This window comes from Stegodyphus dumicola, chromosome 3 (assembly GCF_044657685.1).
Source record: "Stegodyphus dumicola isolate Sdum_Otavi_A_Nest chromosome 3, ASM4465768v1".
Classification (NCBI taxonomy): Eukaryota; Metazoa; Arthropoda; class Arachnida; order Araneae; family Eresidae; genus Stegodyphus; species Stegodyphus dumicola.
Window position 1 is genome coordinate 138,965,809 of NC_140770.1, and position 13,569 is coordinate 138,979,377.

General features: G+C 34.7%; 1 protein-coding gene across 1 annotated transcript in view; it reads left to right on the plus strand.

The window, feature by feature from the left end:
* The first annotated feature begins 8,320 nt into the window (after positions 1 to 8,320).
* Positions 8,321 to 13,569, plus strand: part of LOC118192810 (immunomodulatory peroxidase-like) — a 31,556-nt gene continuing 26,307 nt past the window's right edge. The window contains exons 1-3 of the mRNA XM_035363831.2: positions 8,321 to 8,439; positions 10,709 to 10,812; positions 12,267 to 12,378. Coding sequence (XP_035219722.1) covers positions 8,408 to 8,439; positions 10,709 to 10,812; positions 12,267 to 12,378 — 248 coding nt within the window. The 5' untranslated portion in view covers positions 8,321 to 8,407. The remainder of the gene's footprint in view (positions 8,440 to 10,708; positions 10,813 to 12,266; positions 12,379 to 13,569) is intronic.

The following is a 13,569-nucleotide window of genomic DNA, read 5'->3' on the forward strand; positions in this document are numbered from 1 at the left end:
CGTGCACGAATTTCAAAAAGTTACCGTAGCTACCAGCGCTTTGAAGGGCCAAGTGCTTAATTGGTTCAAATGTATAGGCAGAAGTCTCTTGGGTCAAGCAGGAAGTCCCACCTATACTTACGAAAATTTCAAGACTGCCCTACTAAAAGCCTTCCCTGTTGTAAGGGGTCGTGCGAAATTAGAAACGGAACTTTTTAGTATATATCAGCAAAGAATCGAAAATCTCTCAAGCTTTATTTTAAGAAAAATTCACGTCTTCAAACTCTTGTATGGAAACCGTCCGGATCCTGAGATAATTCAAGTGATTTTGCCGAGGTTACTGGCCCAAGTGCAAGACTTTATTGAATTAAGAAATCCGACTACACTGGAAAAGTTATTTGAGCTAGCAATCCAGTTTGAAAGTAGAAGAACGGCGGACATTGAAAGAAGACGCCAATATCAACAGCGAAACCAATTTGGTGCGCCAAGACTACAGCAAACTCAAGCACACGGCTACGGAAGCAAAGCGAATCAGTGGGCAAGGAAACCCGAGCATTCAAAAACAGTCGGCGAACGTCGACAGTTCAATAGCAATCCAGGAAAAAAGTCTCAAGGCCAGTGGAAAAAGAACGAAAGCACGGAAATGAAAAATAATTTAAACTAAAACGGATTTCTGCTGACGGGAGGGTGCGGAAATCCGAAGGCCACGAAAACCCCTCTTCCTTCAAGTTAAATACAGTAATGGTGAAAAATTTGACTCTTCCGAAGATTGAAGTGTTGGTGAATAATATCCCAGCCACCGCACTCCTGGATACAGGCGCGCAGTGTTCCTGTGTGGCAGAAGATTTTTTTAGGAAGTATTTTCGGAAATACCGCATATATAATTCGGATAATACGACAGTGTTAGCGGCGCAAGGAGAAAAATGTAAGTGTATAGGTAAATTACCACTGTATGTCCGTATCAAGGACGAACAAGTAAAGGTGATGTTTTTCATAATAAAGAATCTGCAAGCACATATTATTTTAGGAATAGATTTTCTTTCAGAGGCACAAGCAACGCTGGATTTTAATGAAGCATCCCTTAAGCTGACGATGAAACCAGTTCGTGGAGAAAAGGCTGAACCGCCGATGTTAAATCTTGACCACCTGCCTAATGAAGACCAACGAAGAATCCGACAAGTGGTAAGTGAATTTGCTTCGTTATTTAGTGATATTCCAGGATTTACTCAGGTTACTAACCATAGTATTGACACCGGAGATTCAATGCCAGTTCGCCACAAAGCATACCGGTATGATAAGAATAAGGAAAAAATTATAGAATGGCATATCACCGATATGCTACGTAAAAAGATTATAACGCCCATCTCAAGTAGTTATGCTAGCCCGGTGGTTTTATGTACGAAAAATAATGACTATCCTTTGACACATCCAAAAAGGTGGAGATTCGCAATTGACTACCGTAAATTAAACTCCATAACTAAATATCCGGTATATCCGTTACCTATTATTGAAGAAATTCTAAGGAACATAACATCCACCAAATATATGACGACTTTAGACTTAACGACTGGTTATTTTCAAATAGGGGTTAGGCCTGAGGACGTGCCTAAGACTGCTTTTATAACCAAGTCTGGCACTTATGCATTTTTGCGTATGCCGTTTGGCCTTTCAGGGGCACCGACAACATTTCAGCGATGTATGGACATTGTGTTAAGGCCTGTTCTTGGAAAGTCCACATTTATCTATTTAGACGATATCATTATTACTAGTGATAATCTCGACCAACATGTACAAGATTTAAGACAGGTGTTTTCTTTATTAAATGACGCCGGTCTAAAAGTTAGTGTCGAAAAGTGCAAATTTGCAGCCCCTGAATTAAAATATTTAGGTTACAAAATATCTCAGAAAGGAATCGAGACAGACGAATCAAAAATAATCGCTGTACAAAAGTATCCGACTCCAAACACGGCGAAGAAGCTCTCTTCTTTTCTAGGACTTTGTTCATATTATAGGTCCTTTATAAAAGATTTTGCAGCTATTGCTGAACCATTGTTAAAATTAAAAAGGAAAAAGGCAAGATTCTTGTGGACGGCCGAAGCCAATAGTGCTTTCGAAAAATTAAAACAAGCATTAACGCAAGCCCCTGTGTTGAAATTTCCTGAAAAGGATGAGAATTTAGAAATTTCAGCGCATGCTTCGGATTATGCGGTAGGAGCGGTACTTTCGCAAAATCATCAGCCCGTGGCATTTTTTAGCCGAACTTTAAATCAAACACAAAGAAACTATTCCGCGACCGAGAGAGAGGCACTTGCAGTTCTGTTAGCAGTGCAAAAGTTCCGAGTCTATTTTGGAAAGGTGCCAATAACAGTGTACTCTGATCATGCGGCGGTAACTAGATTGTACTCAGGGAAAAACTTATCCCCAAGGTTAATAAGAATATAATCTGGTAATCAAGCATACCCCCGGAAAGGAAAATATCGTAGCAGATGCCCTATCCAGAATTAAAATAGATGAAGAAGGTAATACTGTAAAGGTGGCAATGCTCACAGCATGTACAATAAATTCCCGAGAAACTGTAATAACCGAAGTGGGTAAGGATCCTGAGTTTGGAAGCATTTATGAGTATTTAAAGGATCCTGAAAATTTTAGCCACCAAGATATTGTGGCGATAAGAAATAAGGCGGCCCATTACGAACTAATAGATGGTCTATTATTCTATACAAAAACTACGAATTCCAACAACGAATTTCGACCTGTTATCCCAGCTAGTCTTAGATTAAATATCCTGCAGGAGCTCCATGACAGCCCTTTAGCTTCTCATGCTGGTATTCGAAAAACTATCCAACGCGTACGCGAGGCAGTCTATTTTCCTGAACTGCAAAAGTTAACAAGGGCGTATGTCCAGTCCTGCCCAACATGTCAAGCAGTTAATTATATTAATTTCCGCCCGGCCGGGTTTCTAAATAGTATTAAATCCGAATTTCCAAAAGAAATAATTGGCATCGATTTATTGGGCCCTTTCCCAAAAACTCAGTTAAATAAAAGTCGCTATCTCCTTGTTATGGTTGATCATTTTAGTAAGTGGACCGAAATTGTTCTTTTAAAACGAGCCTCCGCGAAATTAGTTACTGATTCTATTTTAAATAAATATATTTTAAAATACGGGGCGCCCCTAAAAGTTATATCGGATAATGGTCCTCAATTTGTAAGTAATGTATTTGAAGACATGTGACAAAAACTGGGCATACGTCATTTAAAAATGGTCCCGTATCAGCCGCAATCAAATATAGCGGAACGGGTCAATAGAAATATAGTGAAAATTATCCGTAGTTATGTTAAAAATTTTCATAAAAGCTGGGATAACTATGTCAATGAATTTGCTTTCGCCCTTAGGACCGCAAAACATGATACAACGGGCAAAACTCCTGCTGAGTTATTTTTAGGCAGAAAGATTATAACGCCGTTAGATAAATTATTTTATGTGCAACAAAGAGCCCCAGAATTTAAAATGGGTGATATAGAAAAACTAATTAAAGAAGCAAAAAAGAATACGGAAGTAGCACAGAGAAAACAAAAGCTGTATTACGACTTGAAACGACGGGGAGTAACTTATAAAGTAGGGGATGAAGTATTAAAAATTAAGCATTCACTTTCTTCAGCACCAGAAGATAAAACTGCCAAATTTTTTCCACGATTTGAAGGACCATATGTCATAGAAAAAATAACTCACGCTGTAGTAGTGTTAAAAGCCAGGAATGGTGAAACCTGCTCCGCAAACATTGATCAAATCAAACCCTACTATGATCGTAATAAAATGCAAATATTTACAGATCTTTTGCAGGATCCGGCACGGCAGACACGGCAGGCACAAGCTCCAGAGGTGGAACAACGACAAGTACAAGGGCAAGCCATTAAGAGGCAGGAGCAAGTGAAAAGAAAGTTTCCCCGCGGGAAAATTAAAGGTAACAAGAAAAAGAAGCCGTTCCACCGTCCAGAAAAAGAGAGCTCACGAACACCCCCAGAATGAAGAAGGGAGAAGGACGACGTATGCAAAGAGAGCCAGGAGAAATGACGGCAACTATAACCCGGCTCTAAACCGGAAGATCTACTCATCCGACAGGACTCTTCGCAGCAAATGTCGCCGAACTGCGGAAGGGCCACCAGCGGCGGAGGAAAAGTTACAAGGAAAATTTGAACGGCCAGCAACGAGGTCCAAGCAGGAACACGAAAGAAGTTTCCCGGTTCCGCCAAGACCAGCTGCCATCAAACGGCCAAGACCACAGGCAGAGGCGAAAAAGAAGGTATTCAAGGGTGACCGAACTGGAAAAAAAAGAAAGCTTCTAGAGGAAGGCACTGAAGGGCGAGCCCGCACACGAAGGAGGATAAATCAAACAAGAATCTACGCTACTTTCCAGGACTGGGCTCAGAAAAGAATGTCCGAATATCACAAAGATAAGTAAAATTGTATGTTACTTTGCAAACTTAAGTTAATCTTTCATTCTTACTGCAAGTGGCAGATTTCAAGAAGTTTTACCTCATGCGAGGTCTACCTTTATCGCCAAAAGGGCGAGAAATGAGTTGTTACCGATTTTGGTATTATGTTTCAATTACTCGCGTGTAAAACTAAAGTTGATGTATAATAGCGATGTGTAAAGACTTAAATATTGTAAAAGTTATTGTATAAATTTTATTTAAAACATTCTGGCAAGAAAGAAGTTTTAGTCTGAAAGACTTTTTGAAATGTAGTATTTCAATGTAGAAAAATTGGCACTTTGAAAAGAATAGAAGTTAACAATGTACTACTAATGTATGTTGTCAAATGCGTAAAATTAACGGCATGTTAATATGTTCTTATATACAATGTGAAATGTTATTTCAAATGTTAAGAAATACCGTGATATGGTAAAAGTGAAAGTAATGTTAAAATTTTTTTTTATTCGTGTGACTGTAAAAAGACTAAATCATGGTGAATATGTGTTAAAGGTTGAATGAATGTAGTTAGGCTCTCTGACGCTACACTTCAGAGTTAGCCACTTTCAGAATAGTACCTCAGGGTTTAGAGTTGAAGTTAGGGTGTGTTACGAGGTCTTGGTATGTTGAATTTTTAACACGTTAGTGCTTTGATTGTAGGAGGAAGTGTTGAACACGTAGACATAAACACATTCGTGTTTGGTGTTATTTTACAACACATGTCAGAGAGCACGGGGAGAGAGAATTAAATAAAGTCATGAATGAAATAAGAATGTTAAGAGAAATATAATTATACATGTTCCTTGCCATTTCATTGTGTAACATTTCATTAAACTAGTCTTCCTTCCAGATCTCTGGAAGGAACCAGATTTGAATAAAAGCTCCTGTTTAGATGCAGTACAGATGAAAAAATTGCGTGTCCTGGGAGCTGCTATTGTAAAAACAAATTTCTCTCTTTTAAATTTCTAGTTTCTAGCGAAAAATGTTTGTAAAAGATTGGCCTCGCGTTAGATTCTAGAGCTAAAAGTTTTCAACAAGGTCGTTTTAGACCTCAGTTTCAAACTAATTAACTCTGGCGGGAAGTATGTAAGGATCTTAAGTTTTACTAACGTTTATTTTATTTTAAATCTTTACTATCACTTCTTATTTTCTACTTCCGGCCAGAATTATAAGCGTTAACGTATTTATGCAAAGTTTGTCTGGCGAACGCCAAGTATTTAAGTTGTGGCCTTTTGCCAAGCGAGAGAGAGGAAGCAGTTAGTCGAAGCAGGCCGCTTACCTTAGAAGTTTTACTCAGTTGCTGGTTGCCTTCCAGGCCAGAGGTTTAATCCTCTTGATAATTTTTAAACGTATTGTAGTGTTCACAGTTCTCTGTACTACATACGGCTTCCTGTTAATATAAGGCCAATCTTCCACGTTTATTATTTTAAAGTTAAATTAGAGTTTAGTTTTATTTTTATATTTTTACGTTTAGACCACAAGTAGTGGGTCTTTGTATTCCGAAGTACGGAAGTTATTGTAAATAGAGAAAAATAAAGGGTTTTGTATACCCTTCTTGTGTATCCTGTCTACTTCCCACAGTTATTGAACATAGCTTTAGTAAGCTCTCTGTTCCGAGTCAGGTCCTTGCATGTTCCCGAAGAAAGTAAGACGGAACATTGAACCTGATAAGGTTATCTCTTTGTTTCACTTCTAATCAAAAATTGAATTCGACAATGATATATAATTTTAATTTTTTTTAAACAAATTATTACACTTTTTTTAAATGGGTCAGACGTATATAGGGAGCGAGCATTTACCTCTTTGCATCAGGTGAAAAATGCATGTAGACACAGCAATGAGTATCTTAATTATTTAACAACAGGAGGTAATCAGCTGTGAATATTTAATATATTTTCCTTAATGTAAGCACTCAGAAACCGTGACCATCGACAATATAACTTTTTGAGTAACTAAAAATTTTTAGGACATTTCAGATCAGATAGCAGCTAAATTATTAAGCACTTTCTGTAAACACATTCCATTTTCCTATCATCAAACGACTGAAAAAAAAATAATAAACTTCTTTATAGCACTTGAATCTTAAATATAAAATGTATACAAAGTAACATTATCCCATGCTTTGGCAACTCACTTGAGTGGAGCGTTGCGGGCATGTAAGATAAAACTTATCATGGACGGATGTGTATATGGATGGATGCAAGGTTTCTGAAATGTATACTTTTTTTTTTTTTTAATCGGAAGCATATTTTACGCCTCTTATACCCTGTTCTATAGCCCTATTATTTATATAAATGTTTCATTTGTTGAAAATTATTAAACTGCTTCGCATGAAAATAATATTTATGACGCTTACTGAAATAGGCAGAAATACCTTTTTAAAAAAATTCCTGATATAATTTATTTAAAACTAACCATAAACTAAATTACAAATCATGAATAGTCTTGAGAAATTTACATATATATTTATGTATGTGTGTGTCTCGTAAAACATTATCGGTGATGATTCTATAAAATAAAAGATTTCAAATAATTATTATATATTTATCACATACCCTTTCAACTGAAATGCTTGATCCAAATGTTGTTTTTAATGAACATGGAACATGTTTCTTGACATCTAGTTCCTGATAACTTTATCTTGAAACATGTTTCTTGATATCTCTCAGAGACTCTCAGTGAATTTTATTTATTTCACCTGTGTAAGCGATGACCACAGAGAGGCTATTTTGACCGTGAAAATAAGAAAAAGGTTACAGTGGGACCTATGAAGCTGAGTGCACTGGGACAGTTTTTTGGAACAAGTTACAACAAATTAAATTATGAATTAATTTCACTAATTTATAGAGATCATTAGGTATATTTTTGAGCAGTTAACTGGAAAAATTAAAAATTTGCATTGCTTTCTTCGTGATTCGAACTCCAGACCTTATGATTTCTAGTCGCATGTATTTGCAGTTACACCACCCGCCCAATGGTAAGGAGGGAGAAAATATCTTACATTATCTTCCACTTCTCTTCCTTTAGGAGCAATTACAGGGACAGAGGTCTAATCGCCAACCCTAAAGACAAAGAATTATCATCTACCACCTCTTCGTTTGGGCGTCATTTTTTGAGTCATTACGAATTTATTTCAAAGCAGGAGACTTAAAAAACTTTTTAAGGCTTCGCCGAGATTCTAACTCCAGACCTTCCGATTGCCAACCAGACATGCTTTCAACGCACGTGACGAAAGACTTCAATTACACCACGAAAGCACGCCGTAAAAAAGGAGAAGTACCTTACGAAACCTTAATTTATTTATAGGCTGAAAATAATTATTACGAGGGCGAGCAGTAACTTTTACCGTGAAAGTAGAAGTAAGAAAAAAATCAAATCACACGGTGGGTCACACAGAGCTTGTAAAGTTCAGTGCCATTAGGACAGTTTATTTTGCTCAGAAACGAAATTATGACAAACTTATTAAATTATGATCAAAAGTCACTAGTTCCATCTCTAGAATCAAACAGATGAGCACGCAAAGAAGGAAATTGTCGCACGGTGACACACAGAGCTTGTAACATTGTATGGCACTGGGACAGTTTAGTTTACGTAAAAACGAAATTATGAAAAACTAAATTGTAAATTTAAGTTAGTATCTCATCTGGCAATACAAAAGGCTGACTAGCAAGAGATAATTTTAACCGTTGAAACAGCTTGTAAAACTAAATGGCTTTTTGACCGTTTGTTTTGCTCAAGAAACGAAATTGAAACTAAATTATTATATGTTCTATTATTACGCTAAAACTTATTGTATGTTTTCTTATTAGGCTAAATTGCGAAGCGCTTTTGAGTAACTGTGACTGTAATCAAAACGTTCCAATAGAAGAAGTAGCGTGAAATGCAAAACTTAATTGTTGTATATAAATAGACCTTTAAAAGGTGGCGGCCGCTCTTTACTGATTAGTTTTAAATTAAAATGTTGCAGTGCATCGCTGGCGGTGTGTTCTTGTAAGTACAAAATTTTGAATCTCGTAGTTTTGGAGGATATCCTCACCGAGTTCAAAACGAGATTTTATTGGAATTAACTCATTCATTAATATCTTTCCAGTTGAAACTTTTTGTGCTACTATAAATATTTTGCTGTCAGATTTTTCTCATAGTGATAATCTAGTACATGTATAAAAAATATTCTATAAATGTTACAAAGTTAAAACTATTACTACAAAAACTAGACGAAAATAATTTACAACTCTGAATTCTGAAGTTTTCGTTCATTTTAGTATTTTTTCCGATCACGATTTAGATTTATTTTTTCGCTTATTGAAAACAAAAGAAATAAATAATTTTCTACCTATAGTATCTGAAATTGATTAATAGCTTACCAACAAAATAGAAGGAATGTTTTACTAATTTATTCCATTGTATTGTTATAGGCAGCAGTGAAATTAATTTAAAAAATTTTTGCAGGGCAATATTGAATCTGAGACAAATTCCTTTAAATTATCCTCCATGAAAACAGCCATTGGGGGCTTTGCTATATAATAACATAGCCCTCCCCTTCGGAACTTTGAATTATTTTATTCGACAAGACAATATGCCAAGTAAATGCCTTGTAAATGTTCTCCTTAACGTTTCTACTCTTTTAAATTTTGAAGTATTTATTTTTATGATTTTTAACGTTGAATTTATGAACAAATTTAAAACTAGAGTCTCGGACACTCAGTACAGGCAATCGGTCTTCATTATAAAAGCACCGATTATAAAAATGTTCTTCGAATAATAATTTATTATCAAGAATCAAAAATTAATATCTTAAAGAGTTTTTTAACGTAAAGGTAACTTAATTCTTATCAGCTACACTGCAAGTCTGAAAAAGAGAAAAATCTAAAATTTAACATTTTTTCGGAGAGAAAGAAGAAAGCTTACCATTCTCAGTTTTTTTTAAAGGTAATTTTATACAACTTTATCTGATTATTACTTGAATGCTATGTCTTTAGTTCCCCAGAATAAAATATAAATATTACTTAAATTAATTACATAAAAGTAATAAATTTGACATTTGAAACCTATCAGTTTTCTTTCGCAATCACTATCACTGGAGTGATTTGGTCAGATCCATTTTTTAAATTCTGTAGTTATCAATATGTGAAGTAATATTTTTGGTATCTTTTATTTTCTTCATTTATAAGAATTTGATTTTTAAGTACCGAGTCTGTTGGAAAACGAGAGCTCAGTCTTAAGCTTTCGCAATGCGAAGTCAGATTCTCTTCATATAAACTTCTTGATACTCCATTCTTATTTTCTTCCGTATTTGAGGCTTAATCATTATATGTAGTAGTAGCGCATAACACAATATCATCATATTTGTATGTAAATGGCATACTCGATATTTTGTGTAATAACCAAAATATCGAGTGTGCCATTTACGTACAAATATGATTATATTATATTGCGTTATGCGCTACTACTACGTATAATGATTAAGCATCAAATATGGGAAAAATAAGTATGGATTACTTTACACAACATGTGTACTTTACAAAACATGTAAGTAATTTTTACTCGACATCAACATATTAGTTTCACAAAAGCAATTTTAATCAGTCAAGATTAATTAAGTCAAAAATTTTCACTAATAAACACATTTTTACCTGCTTGAAAGTAAAATTGTATAATTGCTAGACTTCAAATTTGTTTCTCTCAGAATGAACTATTGCGTCATATCGGTTAATTCGAATATGATGAAGACAAGATTCTTTCTATTTATTAAAATAGCGAAGAAAGTGCAAAGTATTTGAAACTTGAAGAAATGTATTTTTCTTTTAACTAGCATGTGAATTGAAACTTTAAACGTTTAAAAAAATCCTTTTTCAGTTTTTGATGCTTGTTTCGTTCAAACTGGTGATTCGGTTGTATTTCATTAATTGCTCTTTAGTTTTCCATAAACTAAAAAAAAAAAAAAACTAATTTGATTAAAAGCTGTTACAGAAATATTAAAAAATAAACAAAGTTTCTTTGACTATAATTTCTGTCATTTCGTTATACAAAGTTATAAAGATTTCAACATTTGAAACGAATTTGAATAAAGTATGAAAAAGTTCAGATTTTATCTAATGCTACAATACCTCCTACATTCTTACTCCAAAATTATAACTTGTGGCATTTTGTGAGAGCACAGGATTTCAGAATGCAGTTAAACTGAACTGCTGAATTTGAATTGAGTTGTTATAATCCACGCTTTTTCCGTTTGCATTTACTAAAAGCTGTTTATTTTCAGGTTAATTTTTCTGTCTTCCTCGCCAGTTTGGGGACGCGTCATTCATATACCTGATCCAGTACTGTTGGACGAATGGTTTTCGAATTACCCTGGTGAAACAGAAGGTAATTTTAATTTCTGCAATAAAATCTAAACAATCCAATATAAGCGAAACAGTTTTCAAGCATCTATTTTTGAGAACAATAATGTAAATGTTAAAGGTTTTTTAACATTGACACATATGATGCCCTTTGAATAGTGAAACTATAATGTATACTTCAGTTAGTTTAAAAATTCTTCTTATTTTTTAATTTCAAAATATTTTCAGCAATAACTACCCGCAATTAACATTTCCATTAAATATATCTACGATGTTATCTAAAAATATTTCAAATATATAGTTTCTAGACTGTGCACCATAGCGCCTCTTGGCATCGGAAAATACTCTTGCTTTTTACAGAAATGATGTGCACTTTAGTTTTATAACCAGATCATCGATATCCTTCTACTGTGGAAGAATATACAATAGCGTACTCACCATTAATTAAAAAACACCCTGTTAAATTAATTGGTTTCAAAATTACTTCCAAGAAGATAATGTCGACATGAATTCAAGGCGCTTTCCACCTGACATGAATTCAAGTTTCATCTGAATTTACTTTTATCGCCAGAAATCTTGTTTAGTTGCCTTGCAATAATACACTAAAAGCAACATTCAGCTATGAGAACTATTTCTTTTGTTGGACTTCATTAAAACATGAATAGTTCATATGTGACATGTTTGTACAAAACTGGGTTTGGGGCATTTGCTATGATAAAGTACGAGAAAAAATCCATGAATACAGGAAATGAGACCGACATGTGCGGCTGGTTCCAACTTGTGTAATGAAGGAAGATTCCCTTTTCCCACTAATTGCTTCATTTATGCAGTGATGCATTGTTCAAAATATGTGTTGATTTGGTACATTTTCTACAATTGTTTCTGAATTTGAAATAAGAATTACACTTAAATTTAAGCAATCTAGCCACATCCGCTTCGGGTTATAAATGTCAGGTAGACCTGTGTGCCAACTTTACCTACCATAGAAAATGTACTACACAAAAGGCGCATTTATTTGAGAATCACTGGATTAGACTATTCAGTTCTATTTTCAAACAAACAAAAAAAAAAGTCGTTTTACGTAATTTATTGTAAGAAAACTATAGTTTAATCTTGCTCTAAACATTGGTTATTTCAAGTTTAATATATTATACGAGACAGATACAGGGAAAATGCAAATAAAGTATAGAAATGTTAATATAAAGGAATGTATTTTGGCAAATTTGATGTCATGAGTAAAAGCTCTAGTTGTAAAGTTTTGCAAAAGATTCATTGAATTCACTTGGAAATAACTGGATAATTCTTGACTATTTGCATTAATTACTCATGTTTAATTTACTATGAATTAAGAAACGGTGATTATCGCGTTTGAACATAGTTTTATTTTATGAAATTCTAATACCATAGCGTAAGAGAAAGTTCATTAAGAAATAATGCACGATTCTCAATATTATTCCTCACTGCTATTATTTATTATAGAGGAAACAGAGCCCTCATATTTGTTGTCTTCCCTGCACATGCCAAATACAAACGAAGTTACTGCACATCAGTTATCCAGAAGTCTTCTGCGACTGACGAAGGATTTTCTCAGGTAAGCCTTTTTCACTGATCTGTATAGCGTACTGGGACCCACCAGCGGCCGAGCGGTAAAGTTGTTGAACACTGGTAGTTCGGTCCGAGGCTCGAATCCCGGCGAATGGGCTGACTGCACGGGAGTTTTCGTACTTTTCCCTATGTGTAACGTGGATACGAGCCAACTTCCTTTAGAAAGTCTTCCACGAAGGAGCCCCTTCCCTTAGGCAGATAACCCTCCTGTGCTTTGCTGTAATTAAATAAACCAAACCCTAAATCGGACTTGTAAACAACTTGGCTTATTCGTAATACGCTGTTATTGGACATATATAATAATGATTAAGAGCGAATATAATAGTGACATCCGTTTAAAATCAGAATAATCTAGATCAGTAAAATAATAATAATCGTAAAATTTAAAATCAATAAAAGTTGGCTTAAATATATACAGATTGCTCAAAACTTTTAATTGCTTAAGATTCTTGCAATCAAGAGCATGTTTGCATGGCAAACCATAAGCCGAAGGCTGAAGGCGCGGAACAGTGGTAGTTCGAGTGCGTTCGATTCTGGGGAAACGGGCTGGCTTCACGGGCGTTTTTCTAGTTTTCCTCATGTGTCGCTTGGATACGAACCAGTTTTCTGTAGAAAGTCTTCCATGAAAGCATCACTCTCCTTAGGCAGATAGCCCTCAAGTGTATTGCTATAATCGAATAAACCAAACAGTCTTCGCATATGATAATTTCCGCCAAGAGCAATAAAAAAGAGTAGTTATATTCTAAAGTATATTTGATTCTAAACTGTATTAATGCCCAAAATGGGAAGTACTTTTATCTCTAAATGAAATGTAATGTTTGTAATAAGTTTTAACATTGTTCTTAATTTTAGCGGCTGACAATAGTAACTAAGATGCGTTACTTAGATCAAGGTTTTTTTTAGAATGATGTACGAAATTATCTCGGATTTTTGAGTTCCTTTAAAATGTATTTAGATCACCTAGGAAATTAAAATATAGAAAGCAATATATGAGTAATTTTTATGACGGTTGGGAAACGTTGACATCTCTAATTTACTGAAACAATTTACAAAATCCTTGTAGGAAAATAAAATTCAAGAAAATGACTGTTTTCCCAATTAGGTCGTCTGCAAAACCTTTCAACAGACATTAATTACACTATGGCCTAGGAGCTATAAATTCAAGTTTACGAATTAT